This window comes from Athene cunicularia (genome assembly GCF_003259725.1).
Source record: "Athene cunicularia isolate RWA chromosome Z unlocalized genomic scaffold, athCun1 chrZ_part3, whole genome shotgun sequence".
NCBI lineage: Eukaryota > Metazoa > Chordata > Aves > Strigiformes > Strigidae > Athene > Athene cunicularia.
Window position 1 is genome coordinate 670128 of NW_020799144.1, and position 27058 is coordinate 697185.

At 43.0% G+C, this 27058-nt stretch overlaps 1 protein-coding gene across 3 annotated transcripts; it reads right to left on the reverse strand.

Moving 5' to 3' along the window:
• Positions 1-5160: 5160 nt before the first annotated feature.
• Positions 5161-26173, reverse strand: GCNT4 (glucosaminyl (N-acetyl) transferase 4). Of its 3 annotated transcripts, none has more exons than XM_026866682.1 (4): positions 26047-26173; positions 9463-9526; positions 6647-7951; positions 5161-6202 (listed from the first exon to the last, which is right to left on the reverse strand). In XM_026866682.1, exons 1-4 carry the CDS (start codon positions 26072-26074, stop codon positions 6058-6060), a joined length of 1542 nt encoding a protein of 513 aa, XP_026722483.1. In that variant the 5' UTR covers positions 26075-26173; the 3' UTR covers positions 5161-6057. The 3 variants fall into 3 exon arrangements, with proteins under 3 accessions (XP_026722483.1, XP_026722485.1, XP_026722484.1); XM_026866684.1 differs by lacking the exon at positions 26047-26173 and adding an exon at positions 22598-22799; XM_026866683.1 differs by having other exon boundaries at positions 6086-7951.
• Between the last annotated feature and the right edge of the window lie 885 nt (positions 26174-27058).

The window sequence follows — 27058 nt, forward strand, 5'->3', positions numbered from 1 at the left end:
GATAAAAATATGGGTAATCTCCCAGTGATGGAAGCCCGTAACTGTTGCGCCAGTTCAGACCCAGGGTAGCTGAGAATGTGCACGTGTCCGGCTAAAGCAAATTAAATGGAAATTCAGCCATGCCACACACTGATTGTAGTAAGAGCCATTAGACCTTCTATGGGACAGAAAGCAAGTTCTGGACTCCAAAACTGCTTAGAGAAAATGAGTAATAAAATTTAATTCATACAGGTATCTTAAGGCCACAAAGAAGCTGTCACTCCTGTATTAAAAGGTAGGGAACAACTGTAGGAAACAAAAGCAAGCATAACACTTCCTGAAGAAAATAAGCTGATGCCTTCAATTCTGCAATTTTGAACCTCCATGGGAGGAGGACTTCTACTTTTCTTATAACTGAAAGGTCTTGCAGTTCATCTACAGCTATTTTTTCCATATGTCAGATAAAAATGCACATACCACTTGCATTTTCATCCTACTTCCTATGGCCCCTAGCAATTTAGCGTTAAAATATATGCATGTAGTAATTTCCAACTGTATGATTTCCAGTTCCTATTATGTTTTTGAATAAATGGTGACTTGAACTTCTACAATATAAAATGCAGTTATTCTTATTTCCCACCTGTTATGCTATGGTGGTAATAATGCCACCTACAGCCTCTCTGTATACTCTCTAATCTCATCGCCCCAGCTAAAGCTTAGACTTGGCATCTTTTCCATCTCAGAGAACATACTCGGGCAGAGAAAAGAGGCTCAGCAATAGAAAAGCTGCTACCTTTAATTAAATCACATTGAAGTCTCTTAATTGTAGCCCAAGGAATAATCTTTTAAATAAACTCATATATGTTACAGCAAATGAGATGCAAGGTGGGAGTCAGTCACTAGTTTTTCAAATTAACACATCTTTAAATTGGTTTCTACAAATAACACAGAAAGCATCATTAAAAACCACTGACTTGCTTTGAGAAAAAAAATCAGAGGCTCCTTCTTCTGCCTTCTCTGACGCAACTAGCACAGTCTCCTGAGTCTTTTGTATTCCCCTAGTCAAGCTGCAGTAAATTTTCAAGATTTTTCAGAGCACCTATTTTTTTACGAGAAACTGATACCAGCTCCAGGCATTTTTCCCAAATGATCTTAATTTTCAAAATGTACTACAAGTCTACAATGATCAGAGATGGCAGCAGCAACCATGCTATATGCAAGCATTTCCACTTAGTAAATCTTGAAGACATGTATGTGGCAGCTCTGTAGCAACAAAATGTACTGTCCCTGTGTCCCTTTACAATATACCATGTGGCTCCTACCTGTCTGTGGTGTGCTGACCCCAGCTGGATGCCAGGTGCCCACCAAAGCCACTCTATCACACCCCATCCTCAGCTGGACAGGAAAGAGAAAATACAATGAAAGGCTCATGGGTTGAGATAAGGACAGGGAGATCACTCAGCAATTACCATCACAGGCAAAACAAACTTGACTTTGGAAAAAATTAATTTTGTTTATTACAAATCAAATCAGTGTAGGAAAATGAGAAATAAAAACAAATATTAAAACCACCTTCCCCCCCATCACTCCCTTCTTCTTGGGCCCAACTTTGCTCCTGATTTTATCTACCTCCCCCACCTCAGTGGTGCAGAGGGATGGGGAATGGGGATTGCAGTCAGTTCATCACATGTCTGCCACTCCCTCCTCCTCAATGGGAGGACTCCTCATACTCTTCCCCTGCTCCAGCATGGGGTCCCTCCCATGGGAGACAGTCCTCCACAAATTTCTCTAACATGAGTCCTTCCCATGGGCTACAGTTCTTCATAAACTTTCCAGCATGTATTCCTTACACGGGGTACATTCTTTTACAAACAGACTGCTTCAACATGGGACCCACATGGGGTCACAAGTCCTGCCAGCAAACCTGCTCCATGGGCTCCTCTCTCCATGGTTCCATCAGTCCTGCCAGGAGCCTGCTCCAGCGTGGGGTCCCCCATGTGCCACAGGTAGATACCAGCTCTACCATTAACCAACATGGGCTGCAGGGGCACAGCCTGCCTCACCATGGTCTTCATCATGGGCTGCAGGGGAATCTCTGCTCTAGTGCCTGGAGCACCTCCTACCCCACTTTCTTCAATGACCCTGATGTCTGTAGAGTTGTTTCTCTTATATATTCACACTCCTCTCTCTAGCTGCTGTTACACAGCAGATTTTTCCCCTTCTTAACTATGTTATCACAGAGGCATTGCCCCCATTGCTGATGGGCTTGGCCTTGGCCGGTGGTGGGTCCATCTTGGAGGTGGCTGGCATTGGCTCTATTGGACATGGAGGGAGCTTCTGGCATCTCATCATAGAATCCACCTCTGTAGCCCATCCACTACCAAAACTTCGCCACACAAACCCAATACACTGTCTCACTTGAGATAATGCCTCATCCAAAGTTTCACGAATTTTGCTTCACGGCTTTTGCTTTCTCCCTTTTCTAAGAAGAATCAGTTCTATAAAGATTAGTATAATTTAGTAATAGAAAAAATCAAAGAGCCTGGTATGATAGTTCTGAAAAAAACAGGATCAGGATGGAGTGTTCAGCTATCAGTTTAAAATACCAAATGGTGCTGGGATACTTCCAGTATGGACTTATCGCATCTTACTAACAGAGCACATTGTTCTGAAGTATCATTTCTAGTTGAGTGGAAATTATCCGCTGCCAAGAATGACACAAGTTCTGTAAAAACACCAAATAGAAACAGATATTATACCTGAACTAAAAATCAAGGTCACACACTGTGAACACACACTAGTATGCCACATATACTCCACATTTACTGCCCAAATACTGGTTTTCTCAGGTTTTCACATTCTGATTCAAATGCCACAGTGATGACATAGCAGCCATAGAAATGCTCAACAGGCCAAGTCTCCTTTAATTACAATAACAGATTAGGTGTCTAATTTCTAGTCTTTCCTTTCACATCCTTTTACTCAAATGTCAAAGAAAATACATAGCGAGGCCTTTATGTCTGTATATACTATTTTCCTGACTCCATATCCAGCCTAATAAATTCATTAGCAAGCAAGTTGTACAAATGTATCTGTGTCTCTTTCGTTAAAGTTCATTATTTCCTCTTTTTTCTCACTTAACTTTTCCATGTTATAATGCATACAGTATTTTTGCTGTTTTCAGACAGTAAAAAAAACAGTGGGCTGGACCTGTACACCAGCGCTGACAGCCAGAAGCAGGACTAGTGCTCTGCCCACACATCATTCCTGAATAGGAAAATCAGGTTAACTGGTAGTCCAGATGCTCCACGAGGCCAGCATGGGCCAGGGTGGGTGGAAAAAAGCCAGCACGGGGTTTCTTCAGCAGAACAAAGACAGAAGGAACCATGTAATACATGTAAATGTACATGCATTTCAAATTTGTGAAATAACTTACAAGAGGAAACTTTCTCAGCAGAAGTGAAGAAGGGAAAGAGATTAAGAGGAAAGGGATGTCTGAGCTTTATTAAGGAAAAAAAAACCCAACTCTGTGAGAGCAGAATGGAAGATAACTTCCTATATCTAAGTTCTAGCCCAAGTAATACTTCATATTTGCTTTGCTGTAAACTAAGTTCAGCAACATTTCTCACAGAAAAAAAAAGGTGCTTGTCAATCATGCCTCAGGTGCATTTTCAGCAAAGACTGACCCAACTGTGTAAAGAACAAAGATGATGAAGTCAAAGATAAACAATGAAATTGTTACCCACCCCCCTAGTCTAATCACTTAACTATGATACAGGCATCAGTATAGCACCTACATTGCTGAATGCAGTCAAAAAAACCAGAAGATTATTTCAAAGTTAAGGAATTTACATTTTGGCTGTTCTTTTTCCTACAAACACTGGAAAATGTTGCTCCATAAGGCTACAGTATCTTCCCTAGAGATCTGTGAGACTCCCTGGGACAAAGCACAAGAAAACCAGCCCAAATTTAGTGTTGATCCTGCTGTGAGCAGGAGGCTGGACTAGATGATCTTCCAGCCTGAGCAATCCTAGGATTTTTGTGTACTGCCTTTCTACAAGCTTGAATAGCTTTTAAAGTCACCTTCAAAAACCACAAATATCTATAACTCATTAGAAAATAAAAATTTCATAAAGTTGCAACTATGCCTGTACTACTTGAACTTCCCCAGCTAGCAAACGTACTGCTGTAATGGGTGATGCTGCCCCACACTGTGCCATCTCCACATCCACCTCTTCACTACCAAGGAAGCATGAGCTCCCTTATTTCAAAGTAGTTAAATTAAATGTGTCATTCAACCCAATTCAGTTAAAGTAGCACAAAGTTGCATGTTGATTAAAATTATTTACTTCACAGAATCACAGAATCATTCAGGTTGGAAAAGACCCTTGGGATCATCAAGTCCAACAATGAGCCCTACTCTACAAGTTCTCCCAAACTTCAGTTAAGTTTAATGTGCTGGTAAATTATTTTTATACATTTATGGTAGAGCAAATCACTCAAACACAAATGGGGATGTGTGTATATAAATATATAGAGCCAGTTTAAATAAATGAAATTTTTTAAATGTATCATTAAACATCAATTTATGTGTACAGAAGGCTGTGGTTTGGCCCTCTGGAATTCTAATGTCTTTTATTAAGCTTTTTCCACATGGGAACGCTACTTTATATACAAGTGCTGATGAACGAATCTGTAAATACTGTCAATATTTGATTTCCTACGAAGTGTCTATAAATCACATCCAGTCAGAAAAACCCTGGGCAAACATGGCAAGTCACTGAAGTAAGCAACACACACTTTAAAATAATCCCCATTTATTTCAGAAACGGTACATCAAAGAAATACTTGACCTGTACATCCACAGACTCCATAAATACTTTGATAAGCAATTTGTACTGTGCAACCAACCCATAACACCCATAGGTTTTGAAGTGCTTAGCAAGATAACAGAATGTCATTGTTCCCATTTTACAGCTGAAGCAAAGGAAACAGAAAACTTAGATGACTTGTCTGAGGTCTCATAGGAAAATCAGTGTCTTGGATGGGGGAAAAGGCTCTGCAACTCCTAACTTCCGAAACCAATCTTAAGCTGCAGATGATTTGACCATGACTAGATTTATTAACAAAATCTGAGACCAACAATGACTTGGTTCTTTCAACTCAAATAAGAGCTCATTACTGCAGCAATCTGTGGATTAGTAAGACCAGGTATCCCAAAGTCACTCATAGGAATTGACCCCTTAATAAAAGCCAAATGGGTAGAAAGAGGACAGCAGCATGGAGCAAGCTATACCCTAGTGTCCACTGGAACCACCAAAACTGAACTTGTGGCAGAGCAATTTTTCAGAAAAATCCCCAAAATGCCAAGATGCATTTCTGAGTTGCAAGAATTTCTGCAGAGACCCCTGCACTAAGAAACACTTCTCATGCTGCAGCATGGGGACCCCAGCTGCAAGGAGGCTTCCAGGCCACTTCCCTACCAGGAGACCTGGGAGAGCAATGGGAAGCAAAGGCTGTTGGAAAATAGTTGCTCTACAGCTGAACCAGGGCTTGCTCAGGCACCCATCAGCTTGGAATCATGGTGGTGAAAGGCCACAAGACTTGCACAAAAAGACATTTCTACGCAGGGTCTTCATTTCTGCAATATGGCTGTTATGATTACCACCTGACTTAACATGTTTTTACATTTCAACATAGCACCACATTGCCGAACACAAATTAGAAACAGCACTTGTTATCCACTGTGTGTAGACATACTGTCTCAAGAAGACTGGGATTTCACAGGAGGATATTTTTACAGGCAGAGACAGAAATGAAGATTGACTTCTTTTGGCATGGATAATTACCCGAAGGGGCTGCAGAGACTGCTGTTAGGGCACGTTCATATACTGCCTATACAGTTCATAATGAACCACCACTGATTTCATAGGCATGGCACAGCACCTGAGCACGCACTTCACAGAAGGAAAAGCAATGCACAGATGAGCTGGGAGAACGATTCTAAGGACAATGCATTATCTAAGGATCTTGTTTCCCTTATATCATCCATTCATATTCACATTGCAAAGATCTTTGTTAGCTCCCACAGACAGGAAGTATGGGACTTAAGGTGAGGCCACACGGCTCATCTGGTGTCATGCTGATCTCTTGGTATAGAGTCCATGAGATGGGCACTTCCAGTTTTCTTGAGGTAGCAGATACAGAGGTCTTTGTTTCATACCTTTAAGAAAAAGTGAAGGAAAAGGGGACAGGTAGACAGATACGTTGGCATTTCTTAGGAAAGACGCAAACACACTTATTGTAAAACACATTTCTGAAATATTCCATCAGGACAGACAGCGCCAGAGACTCTAAAAACAAACCTCATGCTCTCAGAATCACCCTGAAGAACAATTACAGGATTGTTGTGGCAAGTAACAAACCAGTTAATCATAGAGGCATTTCATAAATAGATGGCCAAGAACCTGGCTCTCCTGGGCCCTGAACTTCATGCAGAATGGAAGTTTTACACACTAACATCCTGCAACAGATCAAGGCAGAGGAACTGCAGGCGCTGTGCTCTAACAGTACACAGTACTGATAGCAGATAAAACAGTGCTGCTATAGCGAGGCATTCATAGAATTTATGTGCAGAAAGTATTTATCAGAGGACAAATATACCCACTCTTTTTGTTGTTCTGACACTTTTTCTGCTAAGCATTTTACCAGGACAGGGTCTACTTTGGAGTCAAACTTGTTGGCGAACCAGTGCCCGTAATTCAGAAGCCATCTTAATTCTGCAGCCCCATAAATGCAGACACTGCGAAGGTGGGTACCAGTGCAGGGAGGATACAAATGGTCTTCAAGATAATTCCATTTCACCAGACGAGTTTTGCTTTGTAGATCTGTTATGTCCTGGGCTGACCTTGGAACTTCCCCAGGGACCCCAGGAACACGTACAAGAGTGGCCCAGAAGTGTTCATCTGGAGAGTATGTATCCCTTGACCACTCTAAAAAATCTTTTGCAAGAGAGCTTTCAAGGGTATATTGAATAAATGCACGGCTCAAAACAAAATAGGCACTACCTACAAATACCTCAATATCATGAGGTGGTGGATTCTTAGAAATGTTGGTTTTTACAGGCATCTGCATGTATTCATAAGGCACCTTAGTAAGTTCATAGTGATAAGTAAATCGTTCTCTTTTGCTACTGCTTGGCTTTATAGTTTCCAGCATGTTTCCTCCATCAAGTTTCTTCAGTTCAGCAACCAACTCGAAATTTGACCTCAAAGGAAAATCTTGGCCACACAAATTAATGACATATTTCCAGGGAACTGAAGAGTCCATCAAATCGGACAAACAATTTAAATCTGCTTGCAGCCGTGAAATATGTGCATAGTCCACTGTCTCCAATTTTGATGCAATGAAAATATTGGGGAAACATTTAGCTAGATTTTTCATAGCAGATTTGAAACTTTTTGCTGCTTTTTGGTCATAATGAATGCAGTAAATATTTTGATGACTGTACAGTGAATGTATGAGCCTTTCTACCATTACTGCATCTTTGTGGACGACCAAAGAATAGGCAACTGGAAAACTCTCCTCCTCTGGAGAAACAGGTTTTAGGTGGTATTTCCTAAGTGAATGATACACATGGCAAGCACTCGTCAATGCTATCACATCTTCATCAGATAAATCAATTATCTCTTTTCTTCTTATCTCTAAACTCTTGCCAATTTCATGGGGATCTTGTTCATATATAGAGGAACAATTAATTTCATACTGGAACTCATTTTTAAGGTAGGAATACCTGTTTCTAACATAAGAAGAAGTGCTCAAGAGGTGCTCAACCAAATAAATGCCCTTAGAGGGAAAAAAGTGTCTTTCAACATGGAGGAGCTTCAGCAGTGCAATCAGCCACCCTGTAACACACAGGATTAGGATTTTTCTTCGTGAGGGACATTTGTAGGGAAACTTGCGTCTCTTCATTCTGCAAGAAAACAGAGACATAATGGTATTTTAAACCAGGAACAAAGCATCAGAGACAATTCTAGCTTCTAAGAAAGACATGTGCACACCAGTCTATCTACAGCATAAACACCACCTTAGCAAGACAAGGCACTGGAAATCTGCAGTTTTTTCTTAATCATGTGTTAATTCACAAACATATTTTACCACAATAGTAGGCAAAGATTTCATTCCCCTGAATTAGCTGACAGAAGGCGGTAAACCAACCCAGATTTCAGATGATTTCCAGCTAAATTAGAGTATTGGAACAAGACAACCACGGTTTATTTCCCAAACTGTTTTGTTTGGGGTTTTTTTTAATTTCTTACAACTCACAAACTGAAATACAGCTACCCCTACATTGGCAGAAACATGACTGTCCTCTAAATGAGTTGGAAGGATTGTTTATTTTCCTGAGTAATTCCAGGGGATTCAATAGGAGCAGCAAGGGGATCTCTTGTGTGTCTGAAAAGAACGCATGCTTAATGGTAGATATAAGTAATTTTTTTAAATAAAGCATTAAACTGAAAGCTTTAGAATTAAGTCAGAACATTCTCATTGTCTAACACTGGGACTGGCCCAAGAAGATGTCCGAGGGGAAATGAATTTCCTTCCCCCTCTTGCCCCAACAGGGTCTGACAAGACCAAAGTCTTCCCTGTGTCCAGATTTCTTCTGGAAAATACTGTTAACCTGACCTGAAGAAAGGGGTGAAGGAAGACATCGCACTTCCATCCACTGGAATGAGCATATAATGTAACCTTTTGAAGTCAGAAGGGGTAGTAGTGAACAACAGTGCATATTTTCCTGTTCCCTTCTGTTGTGACACGATATTGGATGTGACTGCAAAAACACACACATGGCCCCTTTTTAGGCAGCAAGGTATTTAACATTCCTGTGTAGCAACTTAACAACTGAGGTATTACAACAATAAAAGCTAAATACAGTGATCCTCTCTCCATAGAGCTCCACTTTACCAGTTGAATGCAAGCAGCATTGTTTCTATCCATTAATTAAAATTAGACCAGAGTCTACATTCAGGTGCAGCATTAAACTTAGCTCTACTTAGTTTAAAATAAGCTCTATTTTGTCCCTAGATTGAAAAGATCCCTAAATTTTCTTTTGAGAAGAAGCTGTTCTGCAATGCTTCAGAGTAATTAAAATGGCAAGGTCAGAAGTGGCTCAGATGTCTGCAAATCCCACATGAAATCAAGTACCGAGGTGTGCATGTAACACTGCAAGACTAACTTCAGGATCTTTAGCATTCCAAATAATGTCAGGTCTTGCAAGTTGTAGCTTCAATTAAAATGCAGCCTGTCAAGGCAGAACTGTTTCATTAGTCTGTTCTCCCTGACTTTCCCTTTCACTGTGTGTCTTTCTCCTTGATATTTCTCTTCTGGGGGCAACAGAAAGGAGAAGGAACTGCCATCTCCTTGTTTCATCTGGGGGTGTCAGATATATACCAGGCAAGGGAGTGGGGGTAAATCAACATGTACCTTATTTTGTAGAAGCCAGAGCTCAGCAGCTTTCTGCAGGTTTTACAAACAGTCTCCAGGTATGCTAAGAAAGAAAAAAACCAGATCTATCTCCCCACAACGCCAAAAATCCCACCCTCCCACTTAGCCAGCAGGTGTTTTTCTTCACTTCTTCTCCAAATTAATCCCATCTAATCCAGATCTCCCCTTTAGCTACTTCCTTTCTATACCTAAGTTCCTGGAGAAAAGACACTCTTAAAAGCCACTCCTAAGCAAAGCCATGTTTCCAGCCATGTGATGGAAGCCCTGCAGAGGGGAACACAGATAACCTGTCCCCATTTTTTCTTTGGAGGGAGAAGACCTGTGTGGTACAATCTCTCTGTGAAGCCCACCCTGTGACTCTTGCACAGTGGTCTCCCTGGCTACCAAGGACAACCCCTACCACTCCTGGCTGAACAGGGATCACCTCATCCAGGGAGTAAATCTTTCCTTCCTCTCTACCTCCTTCAAAAAGTCAAAAGAGAGTCTGGACAAAGGAAAAGGAGAGGCGAGGGAAAGCATATCCTCCACTGCTCCAAAACCCCTCTTCCTATGATAACCATGGCAAGCTTCCACCCTATATCAAACATTCTGTTTCTTGGCAAACCAACAAAAAAAGCTATTGCATCATGCTTCCCCACCTGAAACTACCAACCTAGACCACCGGAGCCCAGTGCAGTCCAGAATTAGACCAGGATGTGCAAGAAATGACCTGGATAGCAGTGAGGTCTCCCTCTTTACAGCTAATGAGCAAAGGATCCACACCCAGATCCCTGAATGTTTCTGCTTTTTAGCACTGCCAACCACAAGACACTATTTTGCCATACAAAGAGGTCATAGAAATTGAGAAGACTGTAGTGACATGGTTCAAATTACCTGTGGAGGAAGGAATTAAGGAGCATGGGTGAGATATCTCAGCTCCTCCACCAAATCCCTTGTTTATGGAGGATCTCCACCTGACCATGGACAGCCTCTGGTCAGATGAGAGCACCAGAAGCCAGCAATTACATCCACAGCCCCACCTGTTTGCTGGTATTTGGTTTTGTTTTGCTTTGTTTACAACTCACACGATATCACCATCACCACAGTGGTCTAGACAGAATCACACCATGTGTGACCCCAACCACTCCTAAGCACTCTTAACATATCTCCAGCAGTGCAGTTCATCACTACCAGTACCCCACTGTCCCTCCGGCTCCAACCTGATCACATCAAATTCTTGTTGTTACCTCTGACACTCCACAGCCAGGCTCGGTATATCAGTATTAGGGCATCAGCTTTGCTCTTTAGGCACAAATCATTTGCCTCTAACCAGGAGGAAGTTAGCTTCTGCAAAAGACCATGATTCCTTGAGGAAAAGTGTGAATCCAGAGAATGAAATCCCTCAGGACAGAAGAACCACCACAAATCTCATCAGGTTTTGGTTCATGTGCAAAACTCTTGTTTTTTATCACATGCAGCACTCAAAGCCCCACTCAGACATAGCAGTGTACTATACACACAGTCATCTCTGGAGGAAGAGAGAACAAATGACATGTGGCAGATGGGAACAGGCATGTAGAGCTACCTGAAGCACCTACCTGGGTTAGCACTGACAAAATGCTACTTCCAGTTATCTTGCTCATGAGTATTCTTTTTTTCAGGTGCTACCGTACTATATGCAGGAGCAATGTTCCATCTTTTGCACAAGGATTTTATATTAGGAAGGGAGCTTAGCATTGCCATCTTTTGCCTTGTTTTGTAAGATGTCTGCACTTATTTTTCTGCATGCCAGAAGACTCCTGAAGAAATTAATGGAGACTGATCTCATCTTGCAACCAAGACATATCACACAGCTGGCCTATATACACACATAGAGCATCTACCCTGGTCAGGGCACTTACTGTCTGGGATGCAAAGAACCTAACAATTCAGAAAAGGTAAATGGGTAGTTTTATTTATCCTTTGTATCCATAAAGCAAGGGATATTCAAAGAAAACAGACATGCAAAAATACAGGGGAAACACATTCATGTTGTGCAACAAAACACGTGTTCTTACACAACACATAATTATAGTCTGTCATAAGGTACCCTGAAGACCACGAACTCATCAGGATTCAAGGAGTTAGGCAATCACCTGGCTATTGAGAGTTTCCAGAGTTACCTTCACCAGTACATAAATATGGATGAAAAGCTAAATTCCCTAGAACCACAACATCAGGCAATTACCAGCTGCCAAGACTTCTGACATGAAATTTTTACCTGTAAAAATGTTTCTTGTTACCATTGCCCTGTTCTCTGAATTTTCTTTTATCTATTGCTGGACCAAAAGACAATTGCTAGGTAGATCCATGATGGCAATATTTGTATACCACCCAGAAAACAGCTGGGTTTTCCACTGGTGTATTTCACTGTCTTTTTTTTTTTTTTTAAAAATTTTCCTCCCTGCAAGAAGCTGTTTTGGTCAGCTTTACACCTCCGAACACTTAAAATCATTTGCTTTCTGCAACTGTGCAGGCTGCACAATGACACAAAAGGAGGAACAAGGTGGTGGGAGAATTTCCACCCTCCTGAAAATGTTCAGTCACAGATCAAGTCCCTCTGCTCACACTGTGTTGGCCTTAATCAGCAGAATAAACCTTTCTAAGAGGACTGAGAAAAGGCTGACCCATGCCACTCCCAAATGGAAACCCGGTCTTCACCTCCACACTAGACTCATCTGTCTGCCTAAGGCAATGATGCTGGGCTTGCAGACCAGAACATACACGTCACTCTTCAAGTGGGCAGTGTATTTTCTTGCCTCCCTGACTCAATCCAGTGCACAAGTCTTGTCTTTTGGGGAGCTACAGAAGAATTCTGCAGCTCTCCTGGGGCTCACACAACAGTCATAAAATCCTCTAAAACCAGAGGATAAACTTTCTTCCCTGTATACTGAAACCATTGAAATTTATGAACCAAGCGATGGCCTGCTAAAGGAAGTGCTGGGAAGGAAGGCCAAGCTGAAGGCAGAAGTGTGCCAGAAACTGAACACGGGGACGTACACTAGAATTTAGACCTTGGTTTCTATTGACTTGCAGCAGCTGGGGAAGAGCTAGAGAACATGGAAATAAGTATACAGGAAATAACACATATATGTCTACAGACATTCTTACATATACTTCGGGTAACACAGCAAAGGTCTGGGGAAGTGAAGTATGGTCTGATCACAGGGTAATACCTGAAAAGACCTGTTGCCTCAATAGTGACTTCCAGCTCCTATCAGCCAGATGTGTGGATGTTTACCTTCCCCCTAAAAATTGTTGCTCCTGCTTACAAACTAGTTAATCTTACTCAAGCAAACTCTAAACACAAATTAACAGCCACTGAAGCTGCAAAGTACCTAAAAGTGTACAAACCCCTAAAGTGAGCACATCATAAACGTGAATAGCAGTGTTTGCACCTGCACACCATCCATGGGCAAACTGCTTGGATAAATCACCCAAGTTCATACTGGAACACTGTCATGGAGGTAAAAGTAAAGCTTACCTATAAGGGCCAGAGAAGCAAATTGAACTGGTGGCTATTTCTCTTGGCTTTTACAATACTGATTACCATAACAGCACAGAAAAGTTGAATCTCTACTGAGAGATTGTAATTGCTTGGAATGTTAAATGCTTGCAAGATGAAACCAAAGAAAAGGCTAATTAAAGGTAAATTAAAGCCTGCTTTTAGGATTCTTTTGGGAGGGAAAAAGAAAGTATTAAACCGATTCTAATTTCAGCTCTACTGACTCATAACATTTCCACACACCACCATGCACTTATCCTGTGGAATTCCCTAAGTATGCCTTTGGGGCGTGGCTAGTCCAAATCTGTCATGAGCAAAGACTGCAGCACATCACGCGAGTGTCTGACCAGGCACCTCTCTGTCAGAAGGACACAACACCCACAGCACCTCTCCTTCCTATGCTGACTCTGGTGCAGCCTGGGCTCCAGGAATCTGCTCTTGGGTGTTGAGAGGGGGACAGATCAAGATTTGGCACAAGAGCACAGCCACCAGTCACTGACTTTCACCCGTGTCTGCCCTTCCCCATTCCATCCCTCTGGGAGTCACCTCAACTCTTGCAAACAGGAATGAGAGTGAGTTTGCACAGCCAAGCTCTCGAGGAGGGCAGGAGCCCTGGGTCTGTGCTGGGTGTAGGACTTCTGTTCAGATTCTAAGTCATACAGCCTTTTCACAAACCCTGTCTCCCAGGGAAATCTGCCTCTCCTCTCTGTGCACCACACTTTTGCTAAACCATCCAGATTTTACCCTATTCATTTTGCCCAAGAACAAACATGCACATTTGTATCAGTCTAATTAACAGACCCATTATTGATTTGCTACATCAAAGTTTAATCTATGGCAATTCATCTGAAGATTTCAATTGGAGAAATCTGAGTTTCCCTTCACTATCACCATAATACAGGCACAAAAAAAAAAAAAAAAAAGTTTATAAAAATCTGGGAAGTGGCTCTCCCTTCACATCTGCTGTTCATCTTCAGAGATGGATGAAGGCCATCCACCAAGTACTGACTACAGCTCTTAGCCTCTCAAAGATAATGCTCTCAGCTGCAAAGTTCACTGTGTCGAAGCTTTCTTTATTCATAAAGCCATGCACACTGCTCAGGATTCAACCACGAAATGAAAATGGGTGAAGCTGTTGGGAAGAGAGGGAAATCCTCTCTGCAGGTGCTCGGCTTCACGTGGGAGCACATCACGCTGGCTGGGGAGCAGTCCAGCTAAAAGCTTCCACTCACAAACCAAGGCATTAATTACAACTCTTGATTGACAGCACAGCTCTAGTATGCCTTCTGTGATATTGACATTTAAAAAGCAATCCCTGAAAAGCGTTAAGCAATGGTTAGGTGTGCCGCTAACACCAGAGGCAACCTGGTCAGAAAACCCTGTACATCCTGCTCTGAAGCCATGTGAATGCTTTTGCATTTCACTGGTGCTCCCAAAACCCATGTGTGGTGACTCAAGTCAGTAAACATTTCCTATTTCAGGATTTTTTATTTAAACCGAAAAAAGTTCTAAAAGAAATCCAGTTTTGAATGGGAACAAAGTATCAGAGATGGCAACAATCCATGTTTTGGCTTGTTTTGCAGTTCAGCTTTTTTGTTTCATCAAAATTAGGCTGGATTAGAGCAATATTTGCTTCTTCATTCGCATTTCACATAATAAAAAAGATGTTCTCTTCTGTAAAAATTTGTAGAAAGCAGCAGTGGCAATCCTGGCTGCCAAGGTAGAGCCTAAGAGGGAGTGATTATCTGTCTGCCTAAAAAACTCTTCTGCATTTTCACTTGCATATTGTGTAAATTTTTTGTTGCATGCTGATCTAAACACACTGGATAAGGCCACTGTGAAGTATCACAGAGGGAGCAAGGCCATTGCAAGCAAAGCTTGTAACTCTCCTGTATTATTTAATTCGTATTATTTATAGTTCCATAACATGGAACATTTATGATGCTGTGGAAACAATGCCAATCTGTGTAAATTAGATTTAAATTGAGTGTTCCTACCTGAGGTTTCACTGTATCTATGAAACCACTGCAAAAGAGGACCTCTGAATCTGTTGCATCTTTTCAGTGCTATGCAGACAAGTGAATCACAGAATCACACAATCAGCCAGGCTGGAAAAGACCTTGAAAATCATCCAGTCCAACCATTAACGCAACATTAACAGTTCTGAACTACACCAGATCCCTCAGCACTACGTGACTCGACTCTTAGACACCTCCAGGGGCCCATTCCAACTCCTAACAACCCCTTCTGGAAAGAAATGCTTCCTAATATCCAGTCTAAACCTTCCCTGGTGCAACTTGAGGCTATTACCTCTTGTCCTATTGCTTATTACTCAGTTAAAGCGACTCATCCCCAGGTCTCTGCACCCTCCTTTCAGGGAGCTGTAGAGGGCGATGAGGTCTCCCCTCAGCCTCCTCTTCTCCAGACTAAACACCCCCAGTTCCCTCAGCCGCTCCCCGTACGACCTGTGCTCCAGACCCTGCACCAGCTCCGTTGCCCTTCTCTGGACACGCTCGAGTCATTCAATGTCCTTTTTGGAGTGAGGGGCCCAAAACTGAACCCAGTCATCGAGGGGCGGCCTCACCAGTGCCCAGTACGGGGTAAGATCCCTTCCCTGTCCCTGCTGGCCACGCTATTGCTGACACAAGCCAGGATGCCATTGGCCTTCTTGGCCCCCTGGGCACACTGCTGGCTCCTGTTCAGCCAGTTGTCAATCACACCCCCCCCAGGTCCCTCTCTGACTGGCAGCTCTCCAGCCACTCCTCTCCAAGCCTGTAGCGCTGCTGGGGGTTGTTGTGGCCCAAGGGCAGCCCCCGGCATTTGGCCTTATTGACACTGCCCCAGTTGGGCTCAGCCCATGGCTCCAGCCTGTCCAGGTCTCTCTGCAGAGCCTCCCTACCCTCGAGCAGATCAACACTCCCACCCAGCTGGGTGTCACCTGCAAACTGACTGAGGGTGCACTCGATCCCCTCGTCCAGATCATCAATAAAGATGTTAAACAGGAGTGGCCCCAACACCGAGCCCTGGGGGACACCACTCCTGACGGGCCACCAACCGGATTTAACTGCGTTCACACAACTCTTTGGGCCTGGTCATCCAGACATTTTTTTACCCAGCAAAGCATGTGTCCATCCACAGTTCAGCTAGTAAACTGCATATCAGGGGTAGCAAAGGATATATCTTACCAGCCCAGTGTCTCTTCCCTGGAAGGAAGTAGACCACACATACACAAAGAGGAATGGGGAGAAGTTGCACCCATCTCCCTGCAAGCCCGTGGCCCTTGAAAAAAAATAAAAGCTGATGCTGTGTGTTGGAAGAGGAACAGAGCAATCAGGTATCAATCAGTTGAGTCTGTACACTATGAGATGTGATAGCCCAAATTTCTGCTCCGAAGAGCTTCCTGTGAGCATGCAAATTAATTTATTTGGAATAATATTTTATATAAGGTATACATCCATTCCTTATTTCATAAAATCATAGATTGGTTTGGGTTGGAATGGACCTTTAAAAGTCACCTAGTCCAAACCCCTGCCATAGGCAGGTACACTTCCACTGAACTGCTTGTGGTTGTCCTACAACATCTAGGAATACCGTATGCCAGGGAGCAGAACTCAATGTGATAAACTTACCCAGAGTGCTTCTGGATTTGGCCTTGAAGAAAACCAGCAGAGAACCTGTTCTGTATCCTGGTTGCTGTACAATGCAGGCGAGATCCTCCTTGCACAATGTTTGTCAGACTAAGAATCTGAGGTCACTCCACCACTGCTAGAAAGACATAAGGAACTGCAAAGGACTATCAATTTGTCCCAGAGCACAGGCTGAGATAGACTGGGTGAGGCAGCCCTAAGAAAGTGTCCTGGTTCAGCTGGAATAGGGTTAAGTTTCCCCAGCAGAGAGGGGGAAGGGATCTCCAGCCGGGTTATTCATACCATGCTGATGGCAGGTCCAGGGGCGGAAACTTTTTCCCTTAGTGGCTTTTTAGTGGAGGGAAGCACACATTGGGTTTGTTCCCTGACCATTTGTGGTATTTCTTTGTATATCGTTTGTCTTGCTTACTGTTATTGCTGTTTATTGTTGTTATCATTGCTACTGTTGTTGTTCAGATTGTTTATCACACTGTTGTATTAAATTTCTTATTTTAATCTGGGTTTGTGCCTCACTTCCAGCCTGACTGGCTGAGGGTAGGGGAGAGGCAACAGCAACGTGCTCTCCGGTCCCAGCAGGGCTTAAACCAACACAGAAAGTTACTGCCCCGACAAACAGGAGCCAGGACAAGAGCCTATCTTTTGCAACAGCACTGCAAGCTCTGTCACCTTGCAATGGTGCAGCCTCGGTGCACATCCAGTTTGAAGCATTCTGGGGGTAGCAGCACAGCAACCAACCCTGATCCTTCATCAGTAACACCCAGCAACTATTCTGCCCCAGAGCAGTGCCCAGGAGCAATGGAGAAAAGTCAGCCTGGAAGCTGCTCTGGTCCTCACAAGCATGACCCAGCATAGGGAACCAAGCTCCTGCTCTGGCTGACTCTCATGGCATGTATCCACCAGGGTTAGAGGAGCATTCACCCTCTTTGAGACCACCTATTTATAAAGGGTTAAGGAGGGATTCCAGCAACCCAGAGAAACAGACAGGTTCCCTTCTGCAGAGCAGAGAAACTGGCAGATTTTGAGCTTATGCTGCCTCACTGAAGGCATGTTTCCACTTTACTAAAACCCTAATGAATTACATACGCAGAGCCCTAGTTACTGAGAGCACTGAGTGCCCAGGGCTTTACTGCTGTGTCTCATACTATTATTTCTGTCGTTTCCATAAACACCGTGTACCAGAGTAACAGCAACTTCCAATCTGTGCAACTCAGTGATGCCAATGTCATTCTTGCACAGGAGCCTACAGTTCCCTTCACCCTGAGCAGGAACACATTACCAACTCTCACATTCCTCTTGGTCTGCACAGCAAGTCTCACCTGCAGTCCACACAGTCGATCACTTCTTGCAACCCTGTATCAGCAGTACAAGCCAGAAAATATGAAAACTGACTGCCTTGCAGCAAAAAAGAAGTGGACACCCCTGGCACTGAAGAAGCAGCCCCAGCCCCTTTAGAAGCTTCTGTTCCTATTTTGCAAATGACTCTATGGCTATTGGAAACAGCCTTCTTGGGAATAAAGCGGTTTCCAAAAAGCTGTTCCTTTAAAGTAACAGTTGCATTATTCAAGGTAATTTTTATGTAATTCAAAAGTCAGACCTGTGGGCATTTACATTTTACATCTACTCTTTTTTCCCTCTCCCCGTCTAGCAAAAACTCCTATGGGGCAAAATGAACCATGAAAAACTGTGTGAGAAACTATGGACTAGGGTATTGTTTATTAAGACTTATGTTAAATGTATGTTAAGCTCAATGTATGTTAAGCTCAATGTAAAGGCTAGGCAACAAAAGATATGAAATCGCTTATGCAAACAGCTACCAGACACCGCTTGTGTAGGGTAAGATAACCGCAATCGCTTACACAAACTAAACCAGACACCACTTAGGGTAAGATAACCGCAATCGCTTACACTAACTAAACCAGACACCGCTTGTGCAAGGTAAATGCCAAGATTTCCAGGAAAAGCCAGAAATAAGAAGAATAACTCCAGATAAGGACATATGAGCAAGGAGTCAATTATGAGGAAGACTTCTTACTTCAGCCTCAACGACCACCAGGAGACAGAAAACGACCCCCTAACAACAACTGAAGCATGTGCAGAATACCTCTACTACTTCATGAACACGGAAGTAAAGATGTATAAAAAGGGGACTGTTTGAACTGCTCAGTACGGCAGTTGGCGGAGCGCAGACTCCCCTGCCGTCCAGCGCTGTCTTTGCTCATATTCTACTTGCTATAATTAATAAAATAATTCAATTGAATTATGATCCATTGCGGTCTCAATTTATAACAACTGTGAAGGTTCAAACAAGCTACTTTTGATAGAGACCATTTGTAACTAAAATCCCCAATTAAGAGTCCAAAAAGGGCAAATGTGTCATTGGTCTCATCAAAATATGTGGTCTTCTTCCTCCCTTTCCTATACACTGCAGAGGTGTTGCCAGTTTGTCTGTATTCAGATCACACTAGTTTATTAACAGTTCACCAACCACTTTGTTTGAGACTACAAGGAGTTTTGCAACTCCCCAGCACATCATTCCCTTTCTTCATTGTCTCTTTTCTGATATAGCTTGTGCTCCACTAAACACAAGAACTTCAGTGATTAATGGTAGAAGTTGCCAGGTGGATCTAGAGAGATCCACAAGCTCCCTGGATGCTGCCTGCAGGCTGATACTGTCATGAACTGCCTGGGTCCATCACAGAAAGCCCAGAGCCTGTAGGGCCAAGACACACCAGAAGTCTCCCTGCAAGCAGAAGGATGAAAATCCTGCTTTGAAGGTTAGGTTTTGGCCAGGGAGGTTGGAGGGATTTCTGCTCAGAGGAGGCTGGCTTCATGGAGAGGGAAAGGTGCTCCAGACTGCTCTGAAAGCAACAGGTTCAGCAGCAGGGCTATCCGAGGAAGCTTGTAACCTGTCTGCCTGCAACAACCAATGCATCACAACTTTCCTGAGGAATGCAAGGTATGCATCAGTCAATGTCCACTGCTCCCCTGCTCTATCTATCCTTCCTGAAGGACCTGTTCAGGAGGTAAGCAAAAGTTCAAACTCAACCACCAACTACATTGAGCTACAGAAAAACAAAAGCCACAATATCCCTTCATATGTAGCCCTGTCAAATTTTTATTTATTTTCTACTTTAGCATTACCCAGCAAAGAAGTCTGTGACTACTGTTCGCTACAGATTCCACAAACAATTTTTGGTGTCGTGTCAGACAACCAGTTGGTGGGAACCATCTCTTTAACTGTTGTCACATCAGATTAGGAGTAGCTAACACAGACTGTGGAGTGGCAAGACACATTGGCTGCTACCAGAATAGGGATTCTTGGAAGATTCAGGCTGTGAGTAGGCACTGCTCTCTCCTTGGTTGCTCTGAAACGCATATTACTCGCTACGAATGCTGTTGTAGGACAATCTGCTTTTGTGCTTGCCACAGAGCAAGAGCTAAGTGAAAAGGTCAAGTCTGAATACAAGTCTGTGGAAGGAAAGGAAACGGAAAGAGAGGATGCAGGGGAGCAGGAATGCTCCTACCTCATCATGTTGCTGTCTATCTCATGTACAAGCACTTCTGATGACAGAGAGCACGAACCAGGTTCCTTATTTATCACTTGTGTTAAAAAATTAAAAAGGAAATGACTGTTGAGAAGAGTAGGAGCAGCAGAACAGAGGTTGAGAAATTATAAAAGAGGAGAATGGAGACACAATGTAAGTGCTTCCATGTTGGTAGCATTAACAACAACAACAAAAAAATCAAACAGAGCAGCCAAACAGCTGCTTCCTCTGACTTGCTCCCATCCCTCAAAGGCATCTGAGGCAAAATCTGTTTCTACACCTTTTCTTGGAAACCAGGTCACACTGTATTTCAGCAACCAACACCATTACCATATAATTGCAGGAACCACAGAACAATTCCCTCTCCTCCAGGCAAACACTTTGGGAAAAGTTCTCCCTGATAAAATATCTCTGTTTGTTTAATACACACCCACTTACATAGCAATGCAAAACTGGTCAAGTTGTCCGCATGACCAACTCTGCAGAAAGATGCGGCTAGTTCCTTTTGGTTTTCCCTCTACTCTATACAAATCACTTGGCTGGTCTCTAGGGAAGGTAGAGGGGACAGTGTTCCTGGGAAGCTGGGGAAGGAGAAAAGTAATGATGTAATTCATTAAGTGATTTATTTTCTTTTTTAGTAAACTGTCTGAATTAAACTTTTAACTCTACTTGATTATTCAGTGCTGCTAGCTGGGAAATTTAATGTATTCATGTGATAGTGTTTACTGCCGCTAGCTGGTTATTTCCATCACAAAATTGTCTATTAATAGGGGTAGCAGAGCTTCTCTAGGAATACTTGTATGGTCATTAAATCTAGATAAATTGATTCTATTGAGCTTGTCTGGTTCTCCACTCACTTCCCCTGTACTGGAGTCTCAGCCTATGCCCCTGTAACACAGCAGTGCCCACTAGCAGCCTCGTTCCACACAGCTCACCCCCTTGTTTGCCTGTCTGATGTAATACTTAGATTTCTTCTAAATGTTAGACAACTAAAGAGCTAAGTAACTGCAATTACTTACATGCTGCCTTATGGACTTCTAATTTTGAGATGTGAAAAAATACATGATTATTTTTAGACCTAAGCCTAATTAAATGATAAACCAGCCAATTTTAAGATCCTGAAGACTTAAAACAACAGAGCACCCCAAGCAAATAACTACAGTTTACCACAGCCTGTTTTGTGCTTCTGAAAGAGGAAAGACAGCTTCTCACTATATACATGGGAAACACAGGCTCAGCAAATATTTGGCAATTATGGGTGTTGCACACAACTTCATCCCAGTGCCAAACATGAGGAGTCTTCATTGCATGGGATACACAGATCCCAATGGAACCTGCTGTGCTGACAGTAAGTTCTTTTGCTTGTCTGTCTGCCTCTCAGTCCCAGTTCTCTTTATTTTCTATAGAAAAGGCTGGATATTCTTCTAGCTTCCTCCAGTACGTCGGTGATGTCCATAATTGCAGTAAAATATTTAACATTTCTGCACATCCATGTCCCAGGTAAAGAAAGTCTGTGTCTCTGCTCTCTGGCCAGGAAAAAGAGGCAAGTGACTTCTGCAGGGTCATACAAGAAGACAGAAGCACAAGACAGAAGTGAACCTGGTTCCTCTGCATTCCCAACTAATGTGAACTGCTTTACAATAACTTTTGATAGAAACTGTTCTGGTGAAGGCCTGAAAAGCAAAATCTCTTGGCAAATCCCTTGGTATATCCCAAACTATTCTGTCCCACCAGCCATAAAATTTGCAGCCCTGTTAAAGCACAGAAGTGCTTAGAAAGCCCAGGAATTGTTTGCCATGGAAATTCTCAGGCCTGATTTCTTATATGTTGAGTATTTAAATTCTCTGACTTTAAGAGATGGGAGTATCCATGATTCCCAAGGACTTAATGCACCATAAAGGCAGGAGTCAAGACAAAATTTTTTTTTTCATTAATTAACTATTTTGAAATCGTAAACAGAGTTCACTCACTTCTAATTTGGGGCAATCTAGAGTTTAACAGCTTTGTTCCAACTGATATGAGAGTTTAAAGTAATGCTACTCTATGGTGGAGAGAGGGTTAACCTTTTCCCCCTAACTACCACATAACATAAAAATCAGGCCCAAAGGGCCAGAACTTGTGTACATTGGCAAGGAGTAGCACCGTAAAAGGGGGTGGAAGTTTCCTGTTAGACAGGGAGGCAGGAGAAACTGCACCACACTGCAGAAAAGCTCCCATTAACAGCTCAAAATATTTCTCCATTTCCTTCACCTCTCCACCAAGCTGCCTGCCCCACTGTCTGTGGGTCCCCACTGTAAATCACCTCCTTAAAGTCAATTTACCCCAGGTCAAAGTCCTCACTGCCAAAGTCACAGCTTGTCACATCAGCAAGATAATTTCAGTAAGAGTTGCAGACCTACCTCCCAGAACTTGCTGTGGTCTCTTCCCCTCGCAGGGCTCTTTAGGACACTCTGTACCAGAAGATCAACACAGGCACAGCCAGCTCAGCGGTTCAACAGAGTCCTGGCATCTGCTCCATCCTGACAATCCCTGCAGCCTCCACCTTTATCGGCGTTTCAAGTGTGTGTGAAGTCGGATGTATAGAAGTAGCCAGAATGACATCATGGCTTGCACAGATTATGAAAGAAAATTGTAAAATGTTAGCTGAAAAATAGAGAGTATGAAGGCTTTCTGCAATAAGATGTGGAAGCCATTATCTGTATTATAAGCATATAATTTTTGTTTACTTGTGTAGCATTTCTAAGTGACAAGAAGATGGGGAAAAATAGCACCATAAAAAGAACAGATCACATCAAAGCAACCTGATTTCCTTCTACAGCAGGGTGAAGAGAGTTTGGGGAGAGGCAGAAAAGTGCCCAGATGTGACAATTCTCTGTCAAAAGCCTCAACAAGTTCAAGACTTGCACAGTACTTCAGGTACCAACATTTTCTGAAGTTTTGAAGGCCTTGCCCCTCCAGATGAAATAGCTCTGCCACTGAGCCAAGGCCAGAAATTTGGGCTCCTGGTATGATCCTGAATGTCCTGGTGATACTTTCTGAAACTCTTTTTAGACATGATGATCTGCATCGCAAGTTCACCTATACATAAATACCTCATATGGTATACAATGTCTCTTATGTAGTAAGAAATATATTTTTGTGCTATTATACCTAAGCATTGTGTGCGTAATGGTTACAAAGAAATGTGAGGAACTAAACACTGTAGTACTTCCATGTACCGCAAACAAATACCACAGTATTTTCCCTCAAGAAAAGCACAGCAGCAGTACTCCTGAGGCATACATTGCATTCTCCTCCTCTCCACCCACATTCTGACGAAAGTATTGTGCACACCAGCCTCCTCTTCATCATCAGCCTTCCAGCTCATATGGATTTATAAACTGCACGTCTCTGTACTACAGAGCTTATTATTTGTGCTCTGTTCTCCAGTGTGGCAGGAGCAGGTTGAATCTCAAACTCCAAAGAGAGATTTGGTATCACAGATCCACAGAATCTTGCAGTCCTGTCTTAGTTCGATAGGCCCAGCACAGCAAATTCATACAGTAAGAAGAACTTCTGAATTCCCTACTTAATATTTGGCACTCCCTGTATGAGTAAGATACAATGTGGCATAACAGCAGCTGGGTCAGATTTACCCCTTTTCAGTGTGGTGGGGAGGGTACAGTGAGTAATGCTATCAAATATTATTAATTGTTTAAAAAAGAACATAGAAATATAGATATTATGGGAATTTCCTGTGAGACAAAAGCTCCTAGCACATGCAAAACTGGAAAAGGTCTGCAGATAGCTGTGCATCTTTTGCATAAGATTTAGGGTGCTGACTTGTCCTTGCCTGAAAAGCAGGCACACAGAAAGACGTCCCCCCATCAACGAACAATGCACAACAAAAAAGCACACAGGCCAATTGCGCTCTGCAATGCCAATCCAAACGGAGAAGGTCTTTGATTAGCAGCTGGAAATCCCGCCTGAGCCAGCAGTTAGCTTCCTGATGTATCACACAAGCCACACTGCTGTTAGACAATATGACAGAGCACGAGGATGCGTGGGTCTCCAATGGCTGGTATCTACCCTGTTACCTGTTTAATCATGTATCTGTCTGGGCATGATGAGATTAGAGAACAACTCTTTCTTCACAGTTGTCCATCTTGTACTCAAAGTAGAGGGACATGCACTTGGTCACGCTGCAAATCCTGGTGAAACCTTCTTCATTTTTAAGTTTTTCAGCAAGAGGTCTGATGAGGCTTGACTTGTTGACAGAGTTACGCAAAACTTATCTGCTATGCTGGACTTGGTGCCCTGCATCTTATGCTGCAGAAATGAGCTTTTTGTGACTCATCTGCTGTGTCTCTTCATTCCTTTATTGACATTTCCTGGGAGACCTCAAAAGCCGTATGACTCCCGATGCCTTTCTGTAGCTGAAACAGCTACACAAACACCATAAGCTCCTGCTAGAGCTCTCTTAAGCATCATCTGTTAGCAAGGCCAAACTTGCCACATCAGGACAGCCCACGCTCCTTACCCACTTCCTATCTGAAGTCACTGTGTCACAGAGGTACAGAGTAACCTCAGACTAATGGCCAAGCAGGTACATCAGCCTCTCTGGTGCTCCACTCCTAGCTCTGACTGACAACTAACGCCTTTTCAAAATCCCTGCATCACCGTTTCCTGATATCTTTCTGCTGAAGTCTGAAAACACCCTGTTTCTGTCCTGCTAGTGGACATAAAGCTTCTTGAAATCATACTGTACGTTGTGGACAGTCACTGAGACCCTCAGACATATCTGGCCAGGCTAAACAGCTTCCAGACTGAAAAGATCTGCATGATCTGGACTTACCTGTTTGTTTTCAACCGATGTTTCAATATTTTCCAGGCTTTCCTGAATCCTATACGTCAGCACTCACTGGTTTCTTTATACCTAATAATAGCACATGGGTTTGACCCTTTGAGCTTTTTTAATTTTGCCTTTCATTAATTCTTCCCAGCTCACCTGGACCTCTTCTAAAGAATTTCAGAGATCTAGTCTCAGCCAACAATGCATTTTAAAAATAATTATTACAGACAGTCTACTGACTGACTAGAATAATTTGCACATATTAGGCTGAAAAATAGCATGCACAGTACAGGTTATCCTCCACAACAATCACAGAACCCAGCACACAAATAGTTTTCAGTGTCTGGTCGCCTTTCCTGCATCCCCAGTGTAATCCTAGCACAAGGGCTGTTTCAACACAAGCAATTCAAAACTGAATAGCCCTTATCACCATTACTGCTTTTCAAAAAGTTGTAGTCCTTCAGAGCTGCTTATTTATATGAATCACATGTCAAAAAGCATTAGCTAGGGTTGTTAAGGATCTTTAAATGCCTTTACAGATAGGTAGCACACAGAAAAACACACAAGAACAGCACCAAAACCCATCAGTATTAGATATATAAGAACAAAACCCATAGATGCACAAATTTAGTAGCATTTCAGTTACCATTCTATGACCATCTCAGAAAAGCTACATGCATGGAAGAGCAGGCTCATCACATCCATAGGGCCCATCCAGGATGTTATCTCAGAGTACTGAATGGTGGATAGGTGGAAAGAAGAGAAAGAGCAGAAGGAAAGAGGAGAGCAGAAGTACTCTCCAATATCTTTAGATATTCTGTCAGTTTCCATTCCCTTACAGCTCAGGAGTTTCTAAAGCCAGGGGTTACAACTTTCTACTTCTCACAAAATTTCAATTTCTTCAATCCAATTTCTTTTGAACACATATAAATTTTCTGACATCCAGTAGACTGGGAGTGGGACACAAAACACCCTACAGCTGGTCTGAGTATTGTGTAAAAACCCACTTTGTCTTACTTGTTTCCAATCTTTTGCCTCCCAGCATCACTCAACTGTTGTAATTCTTGGCCTGAAAGAGAGCAAGCAGCTCTTTCCTGTTCACTGCCTCCACTTCAGTTACAAGTTTATCTACCATATCTACCCCTCAGCTGTTTCTCTCCCAGGCTATCAAATGAAAAAAGATTATTATTAAGGAAGTTTATTTATTTTAAAAGGTTACTATTAAGGAAATTTGCCTAACTCAAAATGAAACAGGCTGGTTTATGAACTAGATATTTGGAATGTCAGAGGATGTTCACTGGAGCAGATCCCTCAGGTGTGACACAGTGGATGAGCTAACCTCAAGGGAAGTTTCCCTTAAGGTCTCCTTCCGCAAACCTTGCTCTGATATTAGTAAGTCTATTCACCCCATAATGAGAAAAAAAACCTACTACCATCTCCCTCGGGGCGGCAGCGGCCTCTGCTCGGCTGCCCCGGGAAAGCACACACGGGCGAGCCGCGGGGACCGGCGGTGGCTGCAGCTCTGAACTACTGAGCGGCGGTCTGGCCTTAAACCTCCGCTAACGGTGGATCGGCCTGCCCTTGCACTGGAATATTGCAGTCCCGCAGCGGCTTCCAGGCAAAAGGCCGGTCCTTTAAGGTCAGGCCGAGCTGCTCGGCTCTGCCCTCCGAGGGCATGCATGCCTGGTGGGCGAGTTCGGTGGGAAATTTGGAAGAGGCCGCCCCAGGGCGGGGAGCGCCTTCTACTACCGCGGCACAAGGCTCGCAGCTGGGCACAGCTGTGACAGCTCGCCTAAAGGTTGCTCATCACTTAAACCACTCCAGCCGAGTTATCTGTAACCGCAGGCCTGAGCTCCTTCCACGGAAACCAAAGTGAAATCAAACGGACACAGCTGCTGGACAACTCACCTGCAGATTTGCTACAATATTGGTGCAAGTGTTAAAAAAACTTTCCCCCAGAGATGAAGCCAGGGTCATAGCAACAACAAGAACAAAACCCAACCCCAAAAAAGTGTGTGTGTATATATAT

Coding starts and splice junctions, on each gene's coding strand:
- GCNT4 (XM_026866682.1), bottom strand. CDS start 26,074: ATGCTGGGAGGCAAAAGATTGGAAACAA. Junction 9,527..26,046: donor AGGCAAAAGATTGGAAACAA/GTAAGACAAAGT, acceptor TTTCTTTCTTAG/CATACCTGGAGACTGTTTGT. Junction 7,952..9,462: donor TCTGGCTTCTACAAAATAAG/GTACATGTTGAT, acceptor GTTTTCTTGCAG/AATGAAGAGACGCAAGTTTC.